Source organism: Pezoporus occidentalis, unplaced genomic scaffold (genome assembly GCF_034315485.1).
Source record: "Pezoporus occidentalis ecotype Australia unplaced genomic scaffold, CSIRO_AGI_Poc_V1 ctg283, whole genome shotgun sequence".
Taxonomy (NCBI): domain Eukaryota; kingdom Metazoa; phylum Chordata; class Aves; order Psittaciformes; family Psittacidae; genus Pezoporus; species Pezoporus occidentalis.
The window spans coordinates 108346-132249 of record NW_026914752.1 but is presented as its reverse complement, the minus strand read 5'-3'; the positions used below and the strand labels follow the sequence as shown (position 1 = coordinate 132249).

Genomic DNA, 23904 nt, shown 5'->3' with positions numbered 1-23904 from the left:
ACAGGTATTCCAGCAGTACCAGGGAAATGGAAAAAGCAGCTTTGAACCCACCTTTGCACTTGTTTCCCTTGTCCTTGTTTGATACAGGGCTCCCCCACCTCTCACAGCTGGCAGGGCCTGCCTGAGGAGCAGAGGAGCTCGGTCACTGACCCTCGGAGCAGCCTCCTCTGTTTTCCTAGGGTACGGGAGGAAGGGCAGGCAGGGAGAGCAGCGTCCCCTGCCCTGCTCTGCTCTCCCTGCCGGCACCAGGCCTCTCGGATACGAGTCTGTAAAATGAGCGCTGTTATCAAGATGACTTCTTTTCTACTTCCCGCCGAGGCTGTATGGGGCAGAGGCCACCGCAGCACCCCGGGGGGCGCACGGTCCTGTGAAGGCTGACAGCTGCCTTCGGGGTCACAGTAAAGGGCTTTCACAAGCAGCTGATCCCCTCGTTTCCTCGGGTCTCACTGGGCACTTCATTGCCAGCTCTGGAAGGCAAGGGCTGCCGCAGGGCACCTCGGGCGCTGCTCTGGAAGCCGTGACACGTTTCCTCAGAAGCAACGGCTCCCGAACTCCAGCCCGGGGGGTTGGGATCACCCCTGGAGCTCCAGGGGCCGTGATCAAGCGACGGGAAAGCGGCGGCGCTTGTTTGAAACTCGCGTTACCGGCCGGGGAAAGCTCGGGCGGGGAGCTCGGTGTCCGACATGCGAAGGGACGGCGTGGTCAGGGGGCGAGGTCCCGCGGGCCGGCACCACGCTGGGGCCGCCCGGGGGCGCGGTCGCCGCAGGGACGCGTGCGGCGCGGCGCGATGACATCACTTCCGTGGCGGCGGGGGCGCGTCCCCGGGCGGCCATGGCGCTGTCGCGCGCGGAGCGGCTCCTGGCGCTGCTGCTGCGGCTGCTGTCGCGGGCTTGCCTGGCCCTGCTGGCGCTCGTGGAGCCGGGCCCCGCGCCGCCTCGTGCCGTCCCGCCACCGCGCCACCCGCTGCTGCTGCTGCCCGCGCGGCGGCTCGCGGCGCGGCTCCGCGCGCGCCAGGTGGGGAGGGAGCGGGGCCGTGCGCGGGGCCGGTGTCTGCTCTGCGGCCGCCGGACCCTCGGAGCGCCCCCCCCCCGCTTCTCACCGCGGTGCGCGCTCCGTTCGCTGTTGCAGGTGAGGTGCATCGAGGTGGTCGAGGCGTACGTGGAGAGGATCAGGGAGGTCAACCCCCTCATCAACGCCGTCGTTAAGGACCGGTAAGCGCGGGGGCAGAGGGACGAGCGGATCGCCACTGCAGCCTCCCCACAGGCCCTGCCGTCCGTGGCAGGGCGCTGCTCCGCACCGGGCAGCCTGGGGGCTTCCGCAGCGGCTCGGCCGGGTGCAGGAGCGAGCGGCTCCTGCAGAGCTGGAAGGCGCCTCTCTTGCTTCTGGATCCTCTCCTGTTCCCTGGTGCCTGCTGCCTGCAAAGGCACCTGCTGCTTGCCTGTCCATCGAGGCTGGCGCATCCCCATGGCTGTTCCTTTCCAGGTTTGAGGAGGCCCTGCAGGAGGCCCGGCAGGTCGATCAGCTGCTTTCGGAGGGCCCTGGTGATGACTGCCTGGAGGAGAAGTTCCCCTTGTTGGGGGTGCCTGTCACCGTCAAGGAGGCCTTTTCTCTGCACGGTGGGTTTCTCTCTGCTTCTAGGGCACATACTCCCCAGGGTGCCTGGAGGGAACCAGCATCCTTTTCCCTGGTCCCTTTCCATGTCCTCATCCCCTTTACCTGCACTCGCGTTTAGCCCCCAAATGCTGTGGGTGCCCTCGCTGGGTTCCTGCTTCCTGCAGCCTCCTGGCCCTGATGCCTCCTTCCGCCTGCTGACCCTGGCACTACAGGGATGCCCAACACGTCTGGCTTGGTCAACCGCCGGAACGTGGTTGCCACCTCGGATGCCACGGTGGTGTCGCGGCTGAAGCAGGCTGGTGCCATCCCACTGGGCGTTACCAACTGCAGCGAGCTCTGCATGTGGTACGAGTCCAGCAACAGGGTCTACGGCCGGACCAGCAACCCCTACGACCTGCAGCGCATCGTGGGTGGCAGCTCCGGTGAGTCCCAGCACCTCAGCGTGGTCCCTTGGCGCAGTAAAATGCAGCAGAAGAGCTCCTGAGTGCTCTGTAGGTCACTCTGGCTTGCTGCCAGGTTCCTGCACAGTTTGTGGGCCTCTTTCCTGGGCAGTGCAATGGGCTATTTGGAGGTCTGGTTGCTTTGCACCTCGTAGCCGTTACTCCCAGCATTGCTTGGGCTCTCTCTGCCTTACTCTACATGCAAACAGCAATGCTGATGCTGCACTCTGGCAGGAAAACCCCTTTGGCACATGCTCCCCAGCTGTCCTCCAGACGTGGCTAAAGCCGAGGCAGCTCCCGCCCTATCTGTGGGCAAAGGGAAGCAGGCGCCATGAGATGGTCCTGCTTTGCTCTATAAGCCCATGTTTTCTGCTGTGCTTTCTCCGATGTAGGCGGGGAGGGCTGTGTCCTGGCAGCCGCCTGCTCTGTCACAGGTGTGGGCTCCGACATCGGTGGTAGCATCCGAATGCCCGCTTTCTTCAATGGAATCTTTGGCCACAAGCCCACAACAGGTAGAGCAGGCACAGGGATCTCCTCTGCTTTCCTCCGCAGCAGAAATGCCAGGAGGCGGAATGCAGGGTGCGGAAGAACCTGTTCTGAACACACCTGTGCTTGCCATGGTGGGGTTGCTGTTGGGAACAGGCAGGTTCTTGCATGGAGCAGCCTGCCTTGGGCAGTGGGAAGCTGTCTGGTGGCAGGACACCAGGCACATGGGAGGTGTTTCACCTCTGGTATTCCATCCTCAGCGTGGGATGTTTTCCCAAGGCCAGGATCTGCTGCCGAGTGCTTTTCCGCCTTCCGCTGCCCCGTGCTCCTCACTGGCAGCTTCCTAGCATGTCCCTCCCTGCTGCAGGGGTGGTGCCCAACGATGGCCAGTTCCCCAACGCTCAGGGGGTTCGGACCAGCTTCCTGTGCACGGGGCCCATGTGCCGCTATGCGGAGGACCTGGAACTCATGCTGAGGGTCATGGCTGGCCCTAGCATCAACAAGTAAGTTGCTCCTGCTTCAAGCTGCTCAATTGGTCTCAGCTGCATTCTGGCCAGCACAGGGGTTCAGTGCAGGGGTAAGGACAGGTCTGTGACACCTAGGTTGCTCACTGGTTACGTCCCCCCTGGCTCCAGCAGGACCTGGGGCTGCCCTTTCCAACACTGCGTGCTCTGGGACAGGCAGCCCTGGCCAGTGGGTCCTCCTTGCAGGAAGATCTTGCCTGTGAGCTGCCCTGGCCAGCACTGCCCAGCATGGCCCTTCCCTCCTGGGATTGGCCTTTCTTTGGGCTCTTACGTGTGCTTTTCCTGTTGTTGAATGATGCGTTTTCCATCCCACACCATGGCCCTGTTCTCCTTATAGTCCATGCAGCCAAGCAGCTGTTTACGTGCAGGCACCAGGAAGGAGCAGAGTGGAGATGGGGCAGAGCAGGCAAGTCCTGCATCTTGCTGCAGCCTGTACAGGGCTGCTTTCTCTATTACCACTTTTGTTTCTCATGTTCCTTGTGGTGCAGTCCCAGCCTTGGCCGTGGCCAGCATCTGTAGTCCCAAGGTGCATTCTCGGAGAGGAGGATTCTCCAAACAGCAGCAAATATGCAGGACTAGCTGGGGTTGATGGGGTAGCAAGCAGCGGGTGAGCTATGCCTGTGTGACACGTAGCAGCTGCCTGGGTGCTTCAGGGACTGTCCTTCCCACCCCGATGGGTAGAGCCGGGTGGTCTGAGGCCAGATCAGGTGCCATAAGGACATGTTAACTGCTGCATGAGCAGCCCTGGCAGGCAGGAGGGAGCCAGGGCAACGTTTGTGAGCAAAGTGCCATTCTCTGCCCTTCCCTCATTCAGGCTGAGGCTGAACGAAAAGGTGTCGCTGGAAAAGATAAGGTTCCTCTGCATGGATCATGATGGTGGGTCTGTTTTCGTTTCGCCTGTGGACAAGGAGATCTTGCAGGCCCAAAAGAAGGTAGGAGGGAATGGAGGCTGTCTCCTGCTGGGGCACGTTGCCTGTCGAAGGAATGCCTGTGTGTCCATGGCTTTCCCAGGGCTGCCGTCTGGGTGCTGCTCCTGCTGGAGCATTGCTGGGGTGGCAGGAAGGGTGCCTGGGGAGCCCCAACACTGTTACCAGACAGAGCAGGTACCACTTCTCAGGGCAGAGGGATTGGGAAGGAGCTGCGGGATCCCCTGTGTGGCAGCAGGGAGAAGCTGCCCCTGGGCTCCTGGCTGTCCCTAGTTCCCATGGGGTGACTGCAGCACATCACATCCTTGCAGGAACAAACCCTTCCTCCTCTCCCCTTAGGTGGTGGAGCACCTCGAGAGTGAGCTGGGGGTCCGGGTCCAGCACGTGGCCATCCACAAGATGAAGTATTCTTTCCAGATCTGGTCAGCCATGATGTCATCCAAGGACAGTGATGGGCAGGTGTGTCAAAAGGCACAGCTTGAAGGCACCAGGGAAGAGCTGGCTGGTTGGGACTGGCTGTGGAGAGCTTGAGGCTTCCCAGCCCCGTGGCTCTCTCTGCTCAGTTTGTCCCTCCATCCTCCTTCAATCTCCTTCCAAAGCCACACCACCCCTTCCCCTTTGCTTTCCCATGAGATGGCAGTGTGGCTCCCCGCAGCAGAGCAGCGTGACTTATGGAGGGAGAGGCCATTGGGCACATTGACCTTTTCCATGCAAGGTGCTGTCCCTGAGCAGGTACCGTGCTGCCTGGCTCTTGCTTCCGGGCTGTGTCTCCTGACGTTTCTGCTGGAGTTAATGCCTGTCAGGAGGCAGGGACCAGGGCAGTGAATAAGCAGCTTTTCAGCAGCAGGCCTGGGGGTGAATTGCAGCTGCTGCCCCACGCTCTGTACATGCAGAAGGGTTTTGTAGCATAAACTCTGAGTGCTGTTGTACCTTGTTTGTTCCTGCCACACAGGCAGAGATGAAGTGTCAGCCAAGCCCACCTTGGTGAGGAGGGTGCTCCTTACCCCCTCTCTGCCTCCTCTTTTCTGGCCCCACAGCCATGTATAACAGCAGTGAATGCCTCCAGGAGACATGATTACCTGGAGCATCACCCCTTGCATCATGACAGTGGAGGAGCACTGAAAGGGGCCACTTTGGGGGCTCTTCCCTCTACGGAATGAGGTCCCCTTCCTGCTGTCTCTGGCGTGGAGAGATGCTCCTGCTGCTTCTGCTCTGTATGAGTGCTGGAGCTATGTAACGCTCTCGACAGGCAGCGCCAGTGTACAATGGGAGCAGCTCACATCAGGATAATGGGACAGGAGGTTTTGCTATCTCCTGTCAGCATGTTCTTGCTGCAGCACACTGCTTGGGCTGCTCACGGCGGGGTGTGGTGTTGTGTTGCAGGAGGCGCAGCTCTTCACGGACCTGCTGGGGGACCACGGGAAGCCGGTCTGGCCACTGTGGGAGCTGGTGAAGTGGCTCGTGGGGATGTCTTCTCACACTCTGCCAGCTATTGGTGAGGAGCCCTGGGGAGGCTGGGGACAGTGCTGGGACAGACAAGTTGTTGAATGGAAGCAGAGCCCTTGCAGTGCCCCGGTAGCGGACTCTGGGGTTCACATGGAGCAGCTTCAGGCTGATGTTTGTGATAGCAAATGGGATTGAATATCCTGAGAGAAGCAACGAGGACAACGGAGCTGCAGGCAGGGCTGGCTCCTGCTGTGAGCCCTGCCAGAGCCGCTGCAGCCTAGAGGGAGCCAGCCAGGGATCTGCACTGGGCGCATTTCGTAGCAGCATGTACCAGAGAACCCTGATGGGGGTTGTGCTGCTGCCTTACGAGCACTGAGGCAAAGCTGGAGAGATGCTGCCTGCAGAGCAGGGGCAATCTGCTCTGGAGCTGGCAAGGGGGGAACTAGGGGAGGGGGACTCTACTGAGGGCTGGGGGATGCTGTGAGTGGCCACACAGTGTGCTTCATAGCCTGCTTACCCACGGTGCTCTGTCTCTCTGTTCTTGCCTATGGCCTTGCCCTACAGCCCTGGGGCTGACGGAGAAGGTGATGAAACTCAACCCTGGTGGGAATGCCAAGCTGGTGAGCATGGGGAAGAGCCTGCAGGAGGAGCTGGAGGCCCTGCTGGGGGCAGACGGGGTGCTTCTCTACCCCCCACACCCCACCATAGCTCCCAGGCACAACTCCCCCATATGCATGCCCTTCAACTTCGCCTACACGGGTGAGCAGCTCTGACCCCTCTGCTGGGATCAGGCAGGACTGCAGCACACATCCTCCCTGCTGCAGCAGAGCATGCTCTGCTGTTTTACCCAGAGCGTTTCCATCCCTGCCAGTGGGTGCTGCAGCACAGAGAGGTGTTCTGCTGCACCAGAACATGGGGCGAGGATTATGCTCATGCTTTACAGTTCTGTGGCATTTGTACCTGCTGTTGCAGTGGGACAGGCCGGGTTGATATGTCTCATCTCGGGATGAGGGGACACCCTGCCCAGAAGGATGGACTCACATTGTTAGAGCTGCTGAGTTTAGCAGCCACATGAGAGCTGCTGCACCTCTTGGAGTGCAGCCTGGGGCTCTGTGTGGCTTTCCTGCCACTGAGCTTGATGCAATCGTGTTGCAATGCCATCTGGCTTTGGAGTGATGGAAGGACAGTGTCTGGGGCAGGACTGTCCCAAAGCAGACCTTGGCTTGCCACAGCGAGTACCACATAAGTGTGTCATCACCTATAGGTGCAGTTTGCTAACATGGTGCATTAACACCAGCGATGTTCCTTTGGTTTTGCGGTGCTCTGGCAAGGCGCAGCTCCCAGGAGCCCAGTGATGGGTGACAGCAGCTTGGGTGGGAGAAGCCAGGGAGAGATTGATCCCGGTTGTGCTTGCTCTGATGTGATCTTCTCTCTTCCAGCCATCTTCAATGTGCTGGGCTTGCCAGTGACACAGTGCCCACTGGGCCTGAGCAGCGAGGGGCTGCCACTGGGCATCCAGCTGGTGGCAGCCCCCTACAACGACCACTTGACGCTGGCAGTAGCCCGGTACCTGGAGGAAGCCTTTGGAGGATGGGTTTTACCTGGAAAAGTGTAGCCTGGGCACCTGGCGCTGCAGGAGGCAGGGACTGAGATGGTGGTGCCCAGTGAGGTGGTGGTGGGCACTGGTGCCTGTTCCTGGCTCTGCACCCTCTGGCAGCGGTTGGCAGTGCCTCCAGCCCCTCCCTGCAGCATCTTCTGCCGGAGGAGAAACCTTCCCTCCCCACCGCTTGGGGCGCTGGTGCTGGAGGCTGACAGGGTGTTACTGGGCCTGGAAGTACCCGTCCCTGTTCCACCTGCTGCTTTGAGGATGCTGAGTTGAAGGCTGGGGAGATGAGGTGCTGCTTGGGGACAACTACCCAGCACCACCCTTGGGGTCCCCTGGGCGCACCCATGCTCCTTGGCCTTACCCTGCCGGCAGGGCTGGGACTGCACCCGTGCACTGCAGGCTTCCTGGCTCCTGCAGCCTCCCTGAGCTGCCACAGGGTCCCCCCACTCTCGCACCAGAAAGGGAGAGGGCCTGAGGGTGCTGTGGCAGCCATACATGCATCTCATGACAGCGCTTTGTGGTGTGGATAGTGCCAGGCTCTGCCCAGGGTGTAGCTGGCAGGAAAGGGAGAAGGAGCTTTTGCTCTTGTGGCTTTTGACAGCACTGGAAGAGCTCTTGAAATGCTCCTCTCCGTGTTGAGAGGCCTGAAGCAGCTGCTGCCTGTGTCGCCTTCCCCCTTGTGTCCCAGGGATCACCAAGCCTGATCGGAATACCCTGCCCTCCTGAGCTGCCTGGCCTCTGCCCCAGGCACAGGCAGGAAAGTGGGCAGCCAGCATGTGAAAGGGGTTTTCAGTGAGGGTGGTATTAAAGAGCCTGTCCTGTTTGCTGCTGTGTGTCCTTGTTCCCCATGGCTATTGTCCTGCTGTGGGGCTGTTGTCCCCTGGGCACTGGCCCTGACTCCACTTGCGCCACGGGATGTATCAAGGCTGCTAGCACTGTGTGTTCAGGCACACCAGCGAGGGTGCCTGAGCCTGAGGGGTGGCACTTGGCCACTTCTGGGCTCTCGGTTTGAAATGCCTGAACTTGTGTGTGCCTGGCTACAGCAGAGCTGAGGGTGCCAGTGAGCTCTGGCCATGCTGCTGTTGGTGGCTGTGTTGGTCTCAGAGGGGTTGCACAGTTGTGCTCTTGTGAAGGAGAATCGCTGCTGCTTTCTCTCCCCCATGGGCTGGCAAAGGCTTGGGACTCACAGGGTGATTTCGAGCTGTGTGCGGGTTCTTTGCAGTCTCCAGGGCAGAGCAGGGTGTGGAGTGCCAGGTCTGTGTGCCCAGCCTCCAGTGCCGAGTTGGCAAGGATTAAAACCTGTTCCCAGTCTTGGCTTTGTGGGGCGGTCCTGGGTTGTGTCTGCCCTGTCCTGGGCCTGGACAGGTCCGTGTGCTGCTGTCTGAAGTCCCCAGGATGGTCGTGGTCCCCGCAACAGGAATGCGGGCGCTGGGCACAGATGGGTGCTGGGCACAGGCTGTGTCTCGCCATGCGCTCGCAGAGGGCACTGCTGAGCCGGCCTAGCCCTGGCCGCCGGGAGCCTGCAGCCAGATGAGACACCTACAACAAGGAAGGAAGGAAGGAAAACCCCTGATCCAGGAAAAAGGGCACGAACCTCTCGGGCGGGAACTGTTCGTGTGGGACGTCTCCTGCAGCCCCCCAGCACGGTGCAGGAGGGAGCCCAGTGATGCTTGAAGCGCACGCTCTGGGAGCCGGGCAGGGGGTGCCCGGTGCGGAGCTGTGAGCTGAGGGCGGTTGTTCAGCAGCGCGGTGGGTGCCGCCCCCGTCACCGTGTTCGCTCTCACAGGTTCCTGTTACACGGGCCAGATGAGCAGCTGCGTGGCGCGAGGTAAGGGGGAACCCTGCTGCTTCGGGGTGGCCCTGGGGGATGCTGGCGAAGGAAGCGATGCACTGAGCAGAGGGGGCTTCATCTCCGCCCTTTCAGCCAGCAGGATGGCAGCTGAAACCATAGCTGTACAGAAACCGAGATGTGGGGAGGGTGCTGGGTCCTTCCCCCTGGCCAAAGAGGATGGGGGCAAGTGTGCTGGGGTCAGCAGGGACCGTCCTGCAGCCATCCTCACTCCTGTGAAAGTGCTGCCTTTCCTGTGGCAGGAGCAGCCCTGTCCCTGCCCACGCGGGCAGCCAGGTCCCTGCATTCCCCTTGGGAGCTGACTTGCTGCTGCTCTGCACCTCCACGAGTCCCGGGAGCTGTCCTGGGAGCCCCTTGTTCCTCCTGTGCCCTCCGCTACGAGCCTGCTGCACAGTCAGGACGGCTTGTGCCGGCACTGGGCCAGGGGAAGCCATGAACCTGCTGCCCATGCTTTGGCTCTGGCATTGCTGAGGCTTCTCGGGGCTTGAGGACAACAGTTTGCAGTTGCCCATTCCCACTCACCCATTCCCTTGTTTCCAGCTCTGATTGTTTACGAGGAACAGAAAGCATGGAGCATTTTATGCGCACCCACCAAGGCAGATGTGGTCATCAGGTTAATGCAGTGTAACAGAGGAAAAACAAGAGGCAGCAAGTGAGAGTGAGCCAGTCCCATGGACGTTCAGTCTGGCCAGGGGGATGCTCCAACCCGGCTGCCTCTGAAGGTGGCCCAGGGCTCTGTGCCTTCACCAGGAGATGTGTCCCACAACCAAGGGATGGCATTGGTGGTCTCAGAGCCTTTGGACGTGTCTCTCTGCAGTGTGAGGTTACCTCTGTAAATGACCAGAGCAGGGAAAAACATCCCTTAGTAGCTGAGAGGTGAGGCAAGGCTGAGGTAAGGAGAGAGTGGGTCGGTTTTGACAGAAGGGTGAGGAAGCAGGACAGGAGCGTACTGCAGCGCCGCCACAGCAACTCCCCGGAGCCATGTCCCCAGTGCCCAGTGGGACCAGCCTGCACTGTGCTTCACGTGAGCTTAGGTCTGTGCTGGGGACTTCTCGTTGCCTTTAGGGACAGACTGAACACTAAGGGGCACCAACTGGGTGCAGCAGAAGGTCCTGCGGCACATGCAGGGTGCTGTGGCAGTGCGTGCCACCTATCCACTGCCCCTGCAGGCCACTTGCCACCGCAGCCCCTGGGTCACCTGCCCTGCTGCTGTTTCACCTGTCCCAGGGGGTGTCAGGGGGTCCCCTGCCACTCTGCCATGGCACTTGGTGCAAGTTGTGCCTGCAGCCGCTGCTTCAGGAAACAAAACATTTCCTCTGCTCCCAGGTTCCGGCTGCCTGACATGTTTGCAGATGGCAGAACTGCTCCAGCTTGCCAGTCCTCTCCCCTTTGCACCCAGCCTGGCACCCTAGAGCTGGGGACAGATGGACAGCGTGCCGCAGGATGAGCCGTGCACTGAGACTGCTCCTGTCCCTGGCCGGTTGCACCCTGCTCAGGGGTAGGTTGGGGTCTGGAGCTTCCACAGGGGACTGGGGGTGGCCTTGGCTGCAGTGGGGAGAGAAGCATGGGGACAACTCTCACGCCTACAGAAGGCACCTGCAGGAAAGAGAGGACTGAGTGGTCTTCAAGGTGTGATGGGAAAGAAAACCCCAGGGTCACCAGCAGCCACGTTGGGGTGTCAGAGCCTTCCACTGCAGGCAGGATGCTGCAGGGTGTGCAGGATGCTGCAGAGTGTGCAGGATGCTGCAGGGTGTGCAGGATTCGCACGTGTGAGTGCTGAGCATCGCACTGGCAGCCGGCACTGCCCAGGCCCAGGGAGTCGGTGTTTGCCGGTGCAGGACAGAAGCTGGGTGCTGTGGGGGGGAAGGCCCCCGATGCCTGTGTGCAGCGTGGCCAGGCAGTGACCAGCCAAGGAGCGGAGCGGCGCTGTCTGACCCCGCTGCTGCCCCTCCACAGGAGCTCTGTTACCTCCGCGGGATGTGAAGCTGGAGGCACAGAACTTCCATGTGCGCCTGCGGTGGGAGCCGGACCCCGGGGCTGCATTCCAGGCCACGTTCCAGGTGGAGTGGAGGAGGAGGTAGGTGGAGGGGCTTGTCCCGCTGCCCCCTGTAGGCAGGGGGTCAGGATCTGGCAGTAAACACCCCCAAGTGACCCCAGAGCAGAGCCGGCAGCGAGCTCTGGACATGACTCATCCAAGTCCTGCTCGGGCAGGGTCAGCTCAGGACTGTGTCCTTTGGGCTTTGACCACCTTCAAGGATGAAGCCTCCACAGCCTGCCCAGGCAACCTGTTCCCTTTGCTGGTCACCCACCCAGTGAAACCCAAAAGGGGCTGTACTGGGGTTTGGGTTGGTTTGTTTGTTTTTCCCATATGCCTAAACAGAATTCCTGTTTAGCAGAATTCCTGTGCCTGCTGCCTCTTGTCCTTTCATTGGGCACCACTGGGAAGTTTCCATCTTCTTTACTGCATCATGTTGATAAGCCTGTTCCTAATGCAGCCCAGGATGCATCGGTGCTCTGCCACACTTCCCCCTTAGATGGGATGGGCAGCCTTCCTTTTTGGCTAACAAGCTGCTGGAAAGGAGACATCCCTGAATTCTCTCCATGGGCAGAACCTCCCAATGGATCGATGCAGGTGCCTGCTGGGGGAACAGCACCGGCCCCTCCTGGGTGTGTGAGCTGTATTTTGACAAGATCCATGACATCTACTGGGCACGGGTGAGAGCAGTAGCTGGAGGCGAGCATTCTGAGTGGGCCTACTCCCGTGAGCTGCAGCTCTACAGAGACAGTAAGGACCAGTAAAGGAGCTCCTTCACTCAGCTGGGCTCCTGCTCTTCCCAAGGAACCAATGGGGAGAGAGTGCCTTGGAGAGGGCTGGTGGGACATGGTGGGAAATCAAATGAGGATACTGGTGGGAAAAGTGCCAAGAGCCCTAACCAGGCAAAGGGATGGGAGCAGCACTGCTGGAGAAGGGCTGGGTGAAGGGCAAGGGGACAGAGGACGAGGCACAGTAAGGTGATGACCATGGATGGGAGGCCCCAGGCCACTGAGGCACTGTGAGAATTTGGGTCTGTGCAGGATGCAGCAAGACGGGGTAGGAAGGAGGATCCCCTCCAGGCTTTGCCTTTTAAAAGCATCCCCTGTTTATCTCTGCCATGGCTCTGGGAGGTGCTGGGTGTTCCAGCACGTGAGGCTGGCGCAGGCTGGGGAGGGCAGGAGTTGTCCCTCCAGCTCTGTCCGCTGTGATTGTGTGTGAGGTGCTGGCACATGCCTCTTCTCAGTCACAGGCTGGCTGTCCTGGCCAAAAAACCTGCCTGTGTTTTGGAGGAAGAAAAGCTTGAAGACCTCCCCACAGGGGGTTCTCACAGTGAACAGAATGTGTTAGCAGCTGACATGGGATGTAGGGTGGCTGCTTTTCCATCCCTCCTGCACCCAGCTGCCATGGAAACAGCTGCACTTTGCTGGAAGAGCTGTTGCTGTACTCCACAGTGAGTCTCCAAACCATCATCTGATGGCTCAAGATGAGGCACTCAGCAGCAAGAAGCAGCTCAGCCATGGCCTGTGCTGGTGTGACCAGAGACACACTGAGCATCACAAAGATGTGATGGTGGCTGTTTCTGGAGCTGGTTTCAGTCACAGCACAAAGCGCCATCACGCCAGGTCTGAGGAGGTTTCTGTGTGCTGGGAGAGGGATGGCAAACAGAAAAAACATCATTTCTAGGGAAACAAGATGCTGCCTTCTGTTTTGGGGATTTTAAGTTTTCTCTTCCCCTCCCTACAGCCATTGTGGGACCCCCCAGGTTGTCCTGGCTGCTCCAGGGTGACATCCTCAGTGTCAATATCATCATGCCACTCACTCCCTATCGAAGGAAAGCCGGCTCCCAGAAGCCGGTTGACCGAGTGCTGCTGAAGCTGTGGTATTGGCTGCGCCTGTACGAAGGGGACATGCTGGTCCAGCAGGTATGTAGTGGGGTTGGTCAAGTGGAGCAGTGCCCAAACCCCACCTCCAGCTGGCTCAGCCACACACCCCTTCTGCTTGCAGGTGCCCTGTAGGCGGAGCAGGGAGGAAGCTCCATGCACCTTCAGAGACCTGAAGCCCAGCACACTGTACTGCCTCCGGACGGTGGCCGCAGACATGTCCCGGGAGCGGAGCCGTGAGGCTGAGCAGTGCATGATAACTGCCACGGGCACCGCAGGTGGGACCTCTCACCAGCTCATCTTGGGTCCTGCTTGTGGCATGGGCATGTACGGAGCTGTGGGTCACCCACCCCCCCAGCCACTCCAGCTGGGTTGGTGGCCCTGTGGGGACTTTTGTATGGGAGATAGAATCATAGAATCAGAATAGTTAGGGTTGGAAAGGACCTTAAAATCATCTAGTTCCCAACCCCTCTGCCATGGGCAGGGAAAACAGTTGTTTTCTTGTTGTCCCCCTTGGGCTTGCCCCTCATCTTCTCAAACAGTCTGCCACAGGAGCTCTGTGGAGATACAAGCATAGGGCAGGCTAGGGGGATGCTTGCTGGGTGGGATGCAGGAAGGGGTCTTTCCACCCCTCAGCCTATTGTGACCTCCTCACAGGCTTTCCCTGGGTCCTCCTCGTTGTCCTGAGTGGCATCTTCCTGCTGCTGACTGTGTCCGGCCTCTGCTTCCTCCTGCGGCTTCTCTTCCCCAGCCCCTTGGAGACCCACCTCCCGAAAACACTTGTGAGTGAAGAGTGCTCCTCCCTCTGCCCCCCCCCCCGTGTGCTGTGGCTGAGTCAGGGTCCCCTGCACTTCCAGGGGGCTCAGCACCTCCTTCCCTCCACCTCCTTCCCCACCAAAACCGTTGTCCAACCCTTTGCTTTCCTGTTCTCCCTGGCTTCTGTGCAGGGATTGCTTGTGTCCCCAGGCAGGTGAGAAGTCTCCCATGGCCTCTGGCAGCTGGGGCATAGCTTGGGAGCAGCAGTGTGACAGGACTTGTGGCTCAGCGCAGTCCCTGCAGGCTGAGGCTGACGCTGACTGTTTCCCACCAGGGTTTCCTGAACAGGGAGCTGAGTGTGACCTTTAGGACTCCCACCCTCGAGCTCCAGCAGGACTCTGTCGCCCTGCTCCTGCTGCCCATTTCCTGCTCCCATGGGCCACCTGCAGCAGAGCAGACACCCGCAGCCCAGCAGCTCCTCACGGAAAGCCTTTCCCAGAACACGAGTGGCTATTGTGCCAACGGGTTTGGGCCGGACTGCTGGGAGGGAAGGGACCCATCCTGTGTCTTGCATCCTGCGCTGGGGCAGGTCTTGGGCTGCCAGGTCTCCCTGCCGCTGGAGGAGGATGATAGTGGTGATGTGCTGGAGCAGCCGGTGCCAGTGGGACTGGCAGGAGACGGCTACACAGGTGACAGGGAATACCAGACATCCGAGACATGGCTCTCCCTGCACCTCCAGCTCTGTTCTAAATGCCAGTTCCAAGCCCCTGTAGCAGGCAGCTGCCTTCCCCTGCCCACACCAGGCAGGAGCCCCAGCCCAGAGGACGAGTGGGAGAGGCTTGGCCTGGCAGGCTGCTGGGTACCGCTCAGCTCCGTGAAGCTGCCGGCCAGTGAGGAGGAGGAGGAGGATGGGGGGCAGTTCGCCTCCACCCGCCAGCCCCTGCGTGGCTGTGGGGCTGCTCGGCAGGCAGGTGACGGCAGCGGGCAGGAGGGTGCCCCGGAGCAGGCAGCGCCGGGTGCACCCAGCCCCTGCCTGCCACGAGCCGCTGTCTGTGGCTACGAGCCGCGTCCCCCGGCTGCCTGGGAGCTGTAGCAGCTGTGTCTCTGGTCACGGCATCCGTAGAGCTCGAGGTGGCTCCAGGAGCTGCCGCAGCCACGATGGTGCGAGCTCAGACCTGCCTGTGCCTGCAGGGCCAGAGCCGCGGCAGCTCCCGGGGCAGGCACAGGGTGGCATGAGCTGGCGACATCGGGATCTACAGAGCTGCCCCCTGTGGTTTTGGTGCTCCTGAACCAAAGCATGAGGAATACATCCCAAAGCTGAAGCTCGAGACTTTTATCTATTTATCCATCTACACGTGTGTATGTGTGTGTACGGTATATATACCAGTGCAGATTTATGTATTTACTCACATAGAAACCTCTACTGAGAGAGTAGGTCTTTTATTTTCTTGTCTGAAAATCCTGATGGTGCACTGGAGCTGGCTTTTAAATAACATTAATTTGCTACGGAAAACTGGCTCCCCTCCTTGTTCTTGGTGTGTTACAGAACCACCACTGCCCTGCCTGAGAAGCATCTGGGAGAGGCACCAAGAGTATTTTGGGGTTTTCCTGGGAGAAACCTGCACCTGCAGCTGCTCTGTGTGCGACTGTTTTGTGGGAAAAGGCTGGATCTCCAGCTGTAAACTGCTGGGCTGGTTTCTGATCCTGCCTGCCAGCACTGGGACAGGTTTCTTCTGAGAAGCCCTGCCCTGCTGTTGTCTCAGGGTGAGTTTGAAGCTGTGCCTGGGGCAAGGGAAACCCTCTTCCAAGTGCCAGGCAGTGTGGTGCTTATCCCAGCCCAGGAGGCTTTCATTGTATTTTCTCTTCCCTGCCTGAGGAGGGGAGGGATAGAATGGCGCTGGGGGGAGTAGGTGTCCAGCCAGGTGGACGTCCACAGACATATGGGGAGATGTGGTGTATTAAATAGGTTGGGCTGCATTTTGACAACAGGAAGGAGGTTGTCCCAGGAGCTGCTGGAAAGAGCATGGGTGCTATCACCACAACCTGTTTGCTGCCAACCGAGTTCCTCACAGGCTCAGCTGAAACAAGGCTCTGAGTTTCTGTAATTTGTTTCACTCTCTGTGATGGGCTGAAAACGGGGGCTCCAGCTCCAGCACCACTCCTGACGGTCACTGCTTGTGGCAGGGCAGCTGCTGGATGCCAAGTTCGGGGTGGGTCACAGCCAGTGCTTTTGTGGCATCCTGCCAGGGCCTTCAAGGTAAAAGCAACCAGCTCTGTTCTGAGCTGCAGCGCTTGGATCCCCACGGGTGATTCAGGCGAGTTACTCACTGGCAGCAGGGACTCACCCTAGCATGGTGGGTGGCTGAAGAAGCTGAGATGTTCCCATTCTGTATGAAACAGAGATGTGCATGCAGGGTGGAAAAAGGCAAACGTGACATTTCAAGGTGGCATTTCAGCAGCTGAAGTTTCCGAGTGGATGTCAGAGGGGGTTTTTGCTTCGTCTCGGAGGTGTGAGCCACAGCAAGAAGATGCGATGCTCACTGCAGGGTTTGGAACCGGGTCCAGGGGCAGGTCCCAGGCAAACCAGTGCAGTAGGACTCCTGGCTGGGCCCCTCCGTTGCTGCCGCAGCGCTGGGGAGCGGGCACGCATCCGGCTCCCACTCTCCCTCCGGGTGTCGGGGCTGTTCCTTGTGTTGCCTCAGGCCAGCGGCCGCAGAGCAATACCGAGTGCTGGCTGCGGAGGTTTGTGAGAGCTCTGACTCACCGCGATCAATACGCTGCTCCCGGCTGCTCCGCTCTCAGCTTCTGCCGGTCCAGCATCAAAGTGATGAGACGAATGCAGTTGTAAACAGCTGTGTACTAGGCACAGTCGGGTTAGGGCTGTGCAAGGGGGTATTTATTACTAATTCTCAGACAGCTGCCAGCCTATAAAACTATTGGAGAGTGGAAAATTGCTGTGTTGGGGCTAATGGGACTTTTGCAGCTGCCGCAGGGGAAATGCCACCCAACAAACCCAAGGGACTTGGCACCTCCTGAAACGATGCGGGGAAATTGAGGTCTACTATTTTGCAGGCTGCCAGGACAAATGAAGGACCCTATTTGTCTTTGAAAGCCATGGGAGACAGAGAGCAGTGTCTCAGGCCAAGCTCTGGGGCTGGGATGCTGCAAAACTGCTTCTGCTGCATGTGGTCTGGGAAAGCCCATGCCTGGTTCCTGCATGCGTCTGCATCCAGGAGGTGCCATGTGCAATCTGCTGAAAGAGCTGTGTGTCACCAGCTTGTCACCAGCTGCCCTTGCTCCACAGGAAGAATGTTGGATGGAGGAGGCTGGCAGCTTGCTCCAGCTCTTCTCAGGCAGGTTCCGTGAGATACGGCCGGTCCTTGCGCTCCCCATCCTCCTGATGCATACATCAGGGGATCTCTGGCCTGTGGACAAGGAATGGGCTGGCGTCACAGCTCGGAGCCGTCCCAGTCCCCCCATGCTGCTGGGGCCACACTGCTCTGCAGCTCTCTGCCCACACAGACAGCTCATGCACCAGGTGATACACAGCACAAGCAGAGCTGCCCTCTGGGCTGCGGGCACATCATCTCCTGTGATGCACGTGTGAATTTGGCAGGGTACCCAGGCTTTCTCCCTGTGTTGCCCCTCTCCAGGCCGTGCCTCTTGCCTGTGTCCTGAGAGCAGAAGCAATGACCCTGTCTCCATGATTTTTCATTACATGACATGAAACTGGAATCCAGGGGATGGAAGCAGCTAGAAAATAGGCTAGGTATGGATTTCTGTTAGGAGAAAGGTGCCAGCTGAGCAGTCCACCCAGGCAGGATGGATGAACGCTTCACCTCATCCATCTCCCGGTCTGATGTGTGCCTGACAGGCAAGGGTTTGCAGACAGAAGTAATGATCTCCTGTCAATGCGCCTTCAACCACTCCATGAAAAATGAGAGCCTGTGCCTGGGCATGCAGATGCTGCCATGTCCCTGTTCTGTGGTCAGCAGGGCCGTGGTCAGCCTCGTGTTTAACAGACAGATGCTCAGGTTCCCAAGCATCCTCTCCAGCGTTCCACAGGGAAGACTCCATGATGTTCCACCCCTCACAAGGAGAGGACACCAGAGATGGAGGAACACAGCTCTCCTACTGAGATTTCAAAGGGACTTTCCTTATGGCGCCTCTGAAGCAGGTACTGCTCAGCCTGGCCAAGTCCCAGCCTTGGTGTGGATAGGAAAGAGCACCAAACAAACTGCTCTGCCAGGAATAACACCCACGGTTGGTTTTCAGCTGAGCGCCTAAAATCCTCTTGTGTCTGCCAGATCCTTCCTTGCTGGTCTCAGGAAGCACGGCACTTTATGAGGAAGAGTGCAAGCTGCTCTCATAGCAATGGTGGCCTGGCTGAGGCCACCGAAGAGAGCAGTTTCCCCTGGCTTTCTCTGAATTAAGCCTTCTAGGCAGAGATTTCATTAGAATCTATTCCAGTTTGCTGACAATAAAGTCAGTTGAAAGTGAGCTTGTGAATAAGATGGGGTCTCAGATGGGAACTGGAGAAACCTGGACGTGAGAGAGCTGGGCCAGGTCCCTGATGACATGTGGAGCATGTGGGGTCTGCTCTGTACTCACATCTTTAGAGAGGATGTGTTACTCTCAGGAAAGCCATTTTCCATGACCTCGCCTTGTGACCGTTCCTGTGGGACACTGGATGCAAGGCCTCCATCCCTGACTCCCTTTTCTTTTGCAGAAATTAAAATGTGTTTAAGCCCAAACTACCCAGACTCCAACTTTCTCTCTGAGCTGCTCCACAGCTGCTGGCTGCAGAGAGTGAGGCTTATCTCTTGCTGGGTCCTGTCAGGGGCTGGGGCACCGCCTGAGGATGCTCAGGTGGACAAAGACTTTGCCATTGTCCTCGTGTTGCCATGAGATGTGAAAGGAGCAGGAAACATGGTAACTCTTGGGGAGGAAGATCATGCAAAATGGAAGTGTGGATCCACATATTTTGTCCAGATATCGGCCCTGTGTTCTCTTCTGATCCTCCTCCAGACCCAACCTGTCCATAGTTGAGCCTTCCATGGCACTTCGTCCCCTGGCACAGCACAGCCATGGTAAGCAGTGGAGCTTGTGAAAACCCAGTCAAGCATTTATCAAGCATCCTCATTCTAGAGTGGCAGAGATCGAAGTGGAGGGAGAGCAGATCCAGTCATCCCCTGTCATCAGGATGGAGAGCAGGGATAGTCATTGCCTGTCATTCAGGATGGATGGCCAGCCCAGCAGCAAAGGCAACCCACCTGATGAGAGCAGATCGATTGCAGAGGTGGAGGACATAAAAGAGAACCACCTTGACTCCGTCACTTGCAGGCTCTCGGGAAACTGTGACCTTTACTAGGCTTGGAGAAGGAGAGGAGATGCCTCCCCAGAGGATGGTTGTCACTTTGGCACTACTGCTGGAGGCTTGCTGCTCCAGTGCTTACCCTGCCTACCCTGAGAGCGACAGAGCCCAAGGTAAGGACACCTGAAAGCTGGGTGGGCTTTGTCCCTGTGCACCACGTTGTGGCTTGCACTGAGCACTGGCTCCTATCCAGTGTTTCATGGAGGCTTGGCTTCTGCAGACATGCACAGCAGTGCAGCTTCCCCCTTCTCTTGGGCTGAAAGACCTTCTGACCTGGGGAGGCATTTCTCCAGTGCTCTTAGGGGCAGTGTATGGCCAGCAGGGTTAAACCTATTCCTAGCGTGACCAGGTTGGACAGAAGACCATCCTGAACCCAAGGGATTGCTTTGGCTGTTGTGATCTGTGGACGGCAGAGTTTGGGTGATGTGTCCAGGTACTCTGGGGTGACAGACAACGTTTCCCTGGGGATCAGCCAGCCTGGGGCGTAAAAAGCATCCTTTCGGCTGTGTGTTCTTCTGACGCCCTGCCGGAGACGAGGGAACTGCAGCTCATGTGCAGAGCAAGCGGAGCACTCTGGGTAGCCTGGGAGGGACTGAGTGAGCTTTCCTCATGTCGCAGGGCTGGTACCAGCCTCCCCACCAGCCGTGAGACCTGGTGCCACGACACTGCCTGACCAGCATGTGCTGGGGCTTCTCTGCAGCTTGGGCAGAGCTTGAGTCCCAAAGGGCAGTGTGACCTCAGCCCCGTGATCCACTTCTGCAAGTGGCCCTGGAGTGCCGCTGGTGCCTGCTTAGGGGCTGCTCTTGGCTGACTCAGGGGGACTTCCAGAGCTTCAACAGCTTGACCACATGTCTGAGGCAAAGGGAATTCAAGGCCAAGCCCTTGGGATAGCTCAGCTCCTGGAGCTTAGGGGAGCTTCCCACTGGCTGTGTACAGACGGGCACTGAAGGAGGGATGGGTCGAAGAGTAGGATGCTGGAAAGCCCCGACACACCAGCTGGTTTCCAGTTAAATACACTCGGACACCAAAGGACTTACTGCCTGAGTTGTAGCCATGTGCCTAATGCCTGGTTTTGTGGTGACCTTAAATTACGCCTCTCCTCAGAGCAGCACAGACAGACTGCCAGGGGACAGACTCACCCAGGGGAGATTCCTGCTTGTGCCCACCCGAGGTGCTACCTGGGACACCGGGATCTGGGCTCAACCCTCTCCAGCTAAGCGAAGTCAGTCAGGGGTGCTTGGAGCTGCCCTCAGAAGGGACTTTAGTGGCAGGAGGAATGCTGGTGGCTGATGAGGACCTTCTCCACTGCATGCTGCAGCCATACTGGAGGCAGTGCCAGGCAGTGGGTGCTGTGTGCCTTGGCTGGTGGCGCTGTCTCCCACACCATCCTCACAGGCGAGGTGACAAAGCTGGTGTTAGATAGGTGAAATTGAAAGCTGGCTGTGATCCGTGACACAAAGTCCAGCTGGAGGCCTGTCACCAGCGGTGCATCCCAAGGGTTGGTAAGAGGAATTACTGTGTTTAACATCTTCATTAAGATGTTAATGATGGAAAATGGGATAGGGTGCACCCTCAGCAGTTGGCACAGAGCTGGGAGAAGTGGCTGATAACGCCACAGGGTCATGCTGCCATCCTGAGGAACTTGGATAGGCTGGAGACTTGGATAGGCTGAGAGGGACCTTGTGCTGTTCAGCAGGGAGAAATGCTGAGTCTTGCCCCTGGGGAGGAACAACCCCAGGCTCCAGCACATGCCAGGGCTTTCTGGTCAATGCCAAGTTCACAAGACAGCAATGTGCCCTTGCAGGAAAGGCAGCCAGCAGTGTCCCAGACTGCATTAGGAGGAGCATCACTGCAAGGCGAGGGAAGGGATCCATCACCTCTGCTGAGGTGATGCTCACAGTGCCACGGGCAGTGCGCTGGCTCTTAGCCCAGGCTGGCACTAATGGCCAGGTGAGGGGATGTGTCCTAGTCCCCCTCAAACAACCTGCCTGCCATTCCTGGTACCAGTAGTCTATGCTCAGGCTCTCCATCTCTGCACCCCACTGCACGGGGAACAAGCCCACCTCCAATGAGCCACTTTGTCCTTGTCACTGTCTCCCCCTTCAACGCAGCCCTCAAGACAACAGATTTTAGCCTGGCTGACAGCGCAGGTAGCTTCATGGCTGAGAGCAAGCCTGCAGCAGGACTCTGGCCATCCAAGAGCCTGAACCAGGCTCTGCCTGCACCGTGGGAAGGAGTGAGCCATGACCAGAGAGCAGCTCATGGCAATGGTGAGTGTCAGTTCACAGTGAGCTGGACCCATGGATGGAGCTGGTGTGGGAGCACCAGGATGGTCTTGGGTAGGTGAGGGGTTGCATCCAGGGGGAAGGAGTCCTGAAGGCTACATGCCCCAGGGGAGATGGAGAGGAGCAGGCGGTGGTGCCACGTCCTTTCTCCCCTGGCCCCTGCCCCCCACCCTGCAACCACAGCCCCCTGTGCTCATGGCATCGTTTTTTTATTGTTTTCAGGAGAGAAAAGTGCTCTCCAGGAGGATGTCCCTGGACCCTTGGTGAGTGGAGGTGCCCCTGTGGCTTGGGGGCAGCCCAGGGGAGCGCTGCTACTCAGGGGACTCCCTTGGGCCAGCTCCCCACCAGGTCCCAGCAGACCCCATCACTGCTGGCCACCACTGGGGACTGAGGCCTTCCCGTTCGGGGACTGATGCTGCTTCCCTCACTGGTCCAGAACTGAGGGGACAGGGCTTTGGGGCTGCTTTTGCCACATGGGCACAGGATACGGGTGATGGGGCTGCTGTGCCACAGCAGGGTGAAGACCTTGATGCATTCCTCCGGAAGATGGTGGCCATGGGCAATCTCCAGAGCCAGGGGTTTGCCCAGACAGACCAGGCCCCTCCACAGCCCAGCAAGAGAGGTGAGTGCCCAGCACCTAGGAGGTCCTGGGACCTGGCCCACCTGCACTAACCTGTGTCGTGGTTTAAGCTAAAACCAGGACAACCTGAAAAGAGGCCTTGGCAAGCAGGGGCTGGGCTTGGCGTGGAGATGCTCGTGACTCGGGGTAGAGGGTGCTTGTGGTCTGAACTGAGGCATTCAGCTCCCAGGCTGTGCTCCTAGAACTGACTGCAAAGCCGGAGAGCCTGGGAGAAGAGATGGACATCTCCCTTCCTTTAAACTTTCCAGCTGTAGCCAAGTGCTCCTGCATCCCCTTGCACGGGTTTCTTTTCCTTCCCTCCCAGCTTGCTTCTGGAAATACTGTGTCACCAAGTGAGGGGTTCAGGAGGAGCTCTGCCAGCCGCATCCTGCCACCACGATCCCAGCACCTTCCGTCCACACCCGACCCTGCTGGACTGATTGCACTGAGTTGTGAAAGGGCTCTGGTCCCCTGTGGGGAAAGCGGGGAGGGTCTGCAGCAGAGGAGGGGTGTTGTGGGGCAGGGGAAGAGTGCATGAGGATCTGGGGTACAGGACAGTGCTTCTCCCATAAAGCAGCCCTCCAGGACTCCTGGCAAGGCAGAGCTGCCACTGTGGCCTGGCAGGGACGTGCCCGCTGCCAGCAGGAGCTGAATAAACCCCTCACACCAGAGCAGCATCCTGTGGTTACTCATTCCCTGCATCCTCCCAGCGCCACAGGCAGGGTGAGGGCCCATGTCCGTGGATGTGCCCCACGAGGGGACATTGTTCCCGTGGGACAGGGTTTCCCTTCTCAGCACCCTCCGTGCCTGGTGGCTGCAACCCTTGCGCTGACACTACACAGGCGAGGCGTATTAAAATAAATTTATTGCTGTTCTTAGATTACAAAACCCAAACAAACCAAATCCCATTAATAACAAAACCAGTCCCCAAACCCAGTGCTATGAGAGGCAGGCTTGCAAGGACACACCTTTTAGTGCAAAGAGGGAAGTGGCAGTGAGGGCCAGAGGGGTTCTGCTGCGGCCCCGCAGGACCCACCGTGCTCACTGTACAGTATTGTTTTGCCCACGGGCTGGCCGGGGGAGGGAGAGGGGTCTGGCTGAGCTCACGGACACTGGCAGGAGCCCTTGGGGAGCTGGAGGTATAGGATGGGGTGTCATGGCTGTGCAGAGTGGCTTTGATTCTTCTATGCATCAGTGGACAGGAAGGCACAGTGCTGAGCCAGGGAGCACCAAACCTGCCCCCATGTCTCCGACAGACACAGCGCTCTGTACAGCAGCTTTTGCCTCTTGGGCTGTCTGCTAGCAGGGTGTGGAAATCAGACGGATGCCATACCCTGTGTGCCTCCATCTGCCAGTCAGGCACCTGACATGCTGGTGAGGACTGAGGTGGACCTAGGTCAGCACACGGCTGTATCTCCTGCAGCATCTTGCAAGACAGGGAGAGGTTTCTTAGCTTTCAGGAGCCACATGGGACCTTGCAGCAAGCAGCATGTAGCTCTGGGTTCTGGTACACAGGGAAGGGATGCCCTGATCCTCAGCCCTCCATCCTCAGCCCTTTACATGCCTCAGCACCCCCCTTCCCTCCCGCAACAGGTCCTGGCACTCTCACACCAAGAGCCATCCACCTGCCTTCATGTCCTAATGGGCAGTAGGATGCGTTACAACACCTGAGCAGTGACAACAATGTGTCACTGCAGCAAACTACTGGGGATGGAGCCTTCCTGTTCTTCAGATGGAGCCTGGATGCTGTGGTGGAAGAGAGGGCTTGCCCAAACACAGGCTGTGGGGTGGTGTGCAGAAGGGTGACTAGGTGAGCTCCAACAACTCCAGCCCAGGAGGTGTGCTGGGATCCTGGGACACCTCTTCCGCAGCATATGGCATGGCTGGGACTGCGCAGGGCTGGCGAAGCAGCTCCAGCAGTGGATGGGGAGGCAGAGCCGGCCGAGCCATGGGGGAGGGATCTCTCAGCTGCTCTTCCACGCAGTGCTGCTGAGGCAGGCGAGCGCTCCGCTTTGCCCATGACATGCAGGCACAGGCCACGAGGCCAGTTTTTGGGGAGCAGGG

At 58.8% G+C, this 23904-nt stretch overlaps 2 protein-coding genes across 5 annotated transcripts; both read left to right on the top strand.

The window, feature by feature from the left end:
- Positions 1 to 831: 831 nt before the first annotated feature.
- On the top strand, positions 832 to 7865 carry FAAH2 (fatty acid amide hydrolase 2). Its single transcript, XM_062625825.1, has 11 exons — positions 832 to 1014; positions 1129 to 1211; positions 1483 to 1616; positions 1827 to 2036; positions 2447 to 2566; positions 2908 to 3043; positions 3879 to 3996; positions 4330 to 4449; positions 5374 to 5485; positions 6001 to 6195; positions 6876 to 7865. Exons 1-11 carry the CDS (start codon positions 832 to 834, stop codon positions 7049 to 7051), a joined length of 1587 nt encoding a protein of 528 aa, XP_062481809.1. The 3' UTR covers positions 7052 to 7865.
- Positions 7866 to 8704: 839 nt separating this feature from the next.
- LOC134167311 (uncharacterized) lies at positions 8705 to 14989 on the top strand. Of its 4 annotated transcripts, XM_062625842.1 has the most exons (8): positions 8705 to 8870; positions 10218 to 10389; positions 10848 to 10968; positions 11501 to 11676; positions 12670 to 12848; positions 12931 to 13084; positions 13464 to 13588; positions 13897 to 14989. In XM_062625842.1, the coding sequence occupies exons 2-8, from the start codon at positions 10335 to 10337 to the stop codon at positions 14653 to 14655; spliced, it is 1569 nt and encodes a 522-aa protein (XP_062481826.1). In that variant the 5' UTR covers positions 8705 to 8870; positions 10218 to 10334; the 3' UTR covers positions 14656 to 14989. The 4 variants fall into 4 exon arrangements, with proteins under 4 accessions (XP_062481826.1, XP_062481827.1, XP_062481825.1 ...); XM_062625841.1 differs by lacking the exon at positions 8705 to 8870 and having other exon boundaries at positions 8887 to 10389; XM_062625843.1 differs by lacking the exons at positions 8705 to 8870; positions 11501 to 11676 and having other exon boundaries at positions 8886 to 10389.
- Positions 14990 to 23904: the final 8915 nt, after the last annotated feature.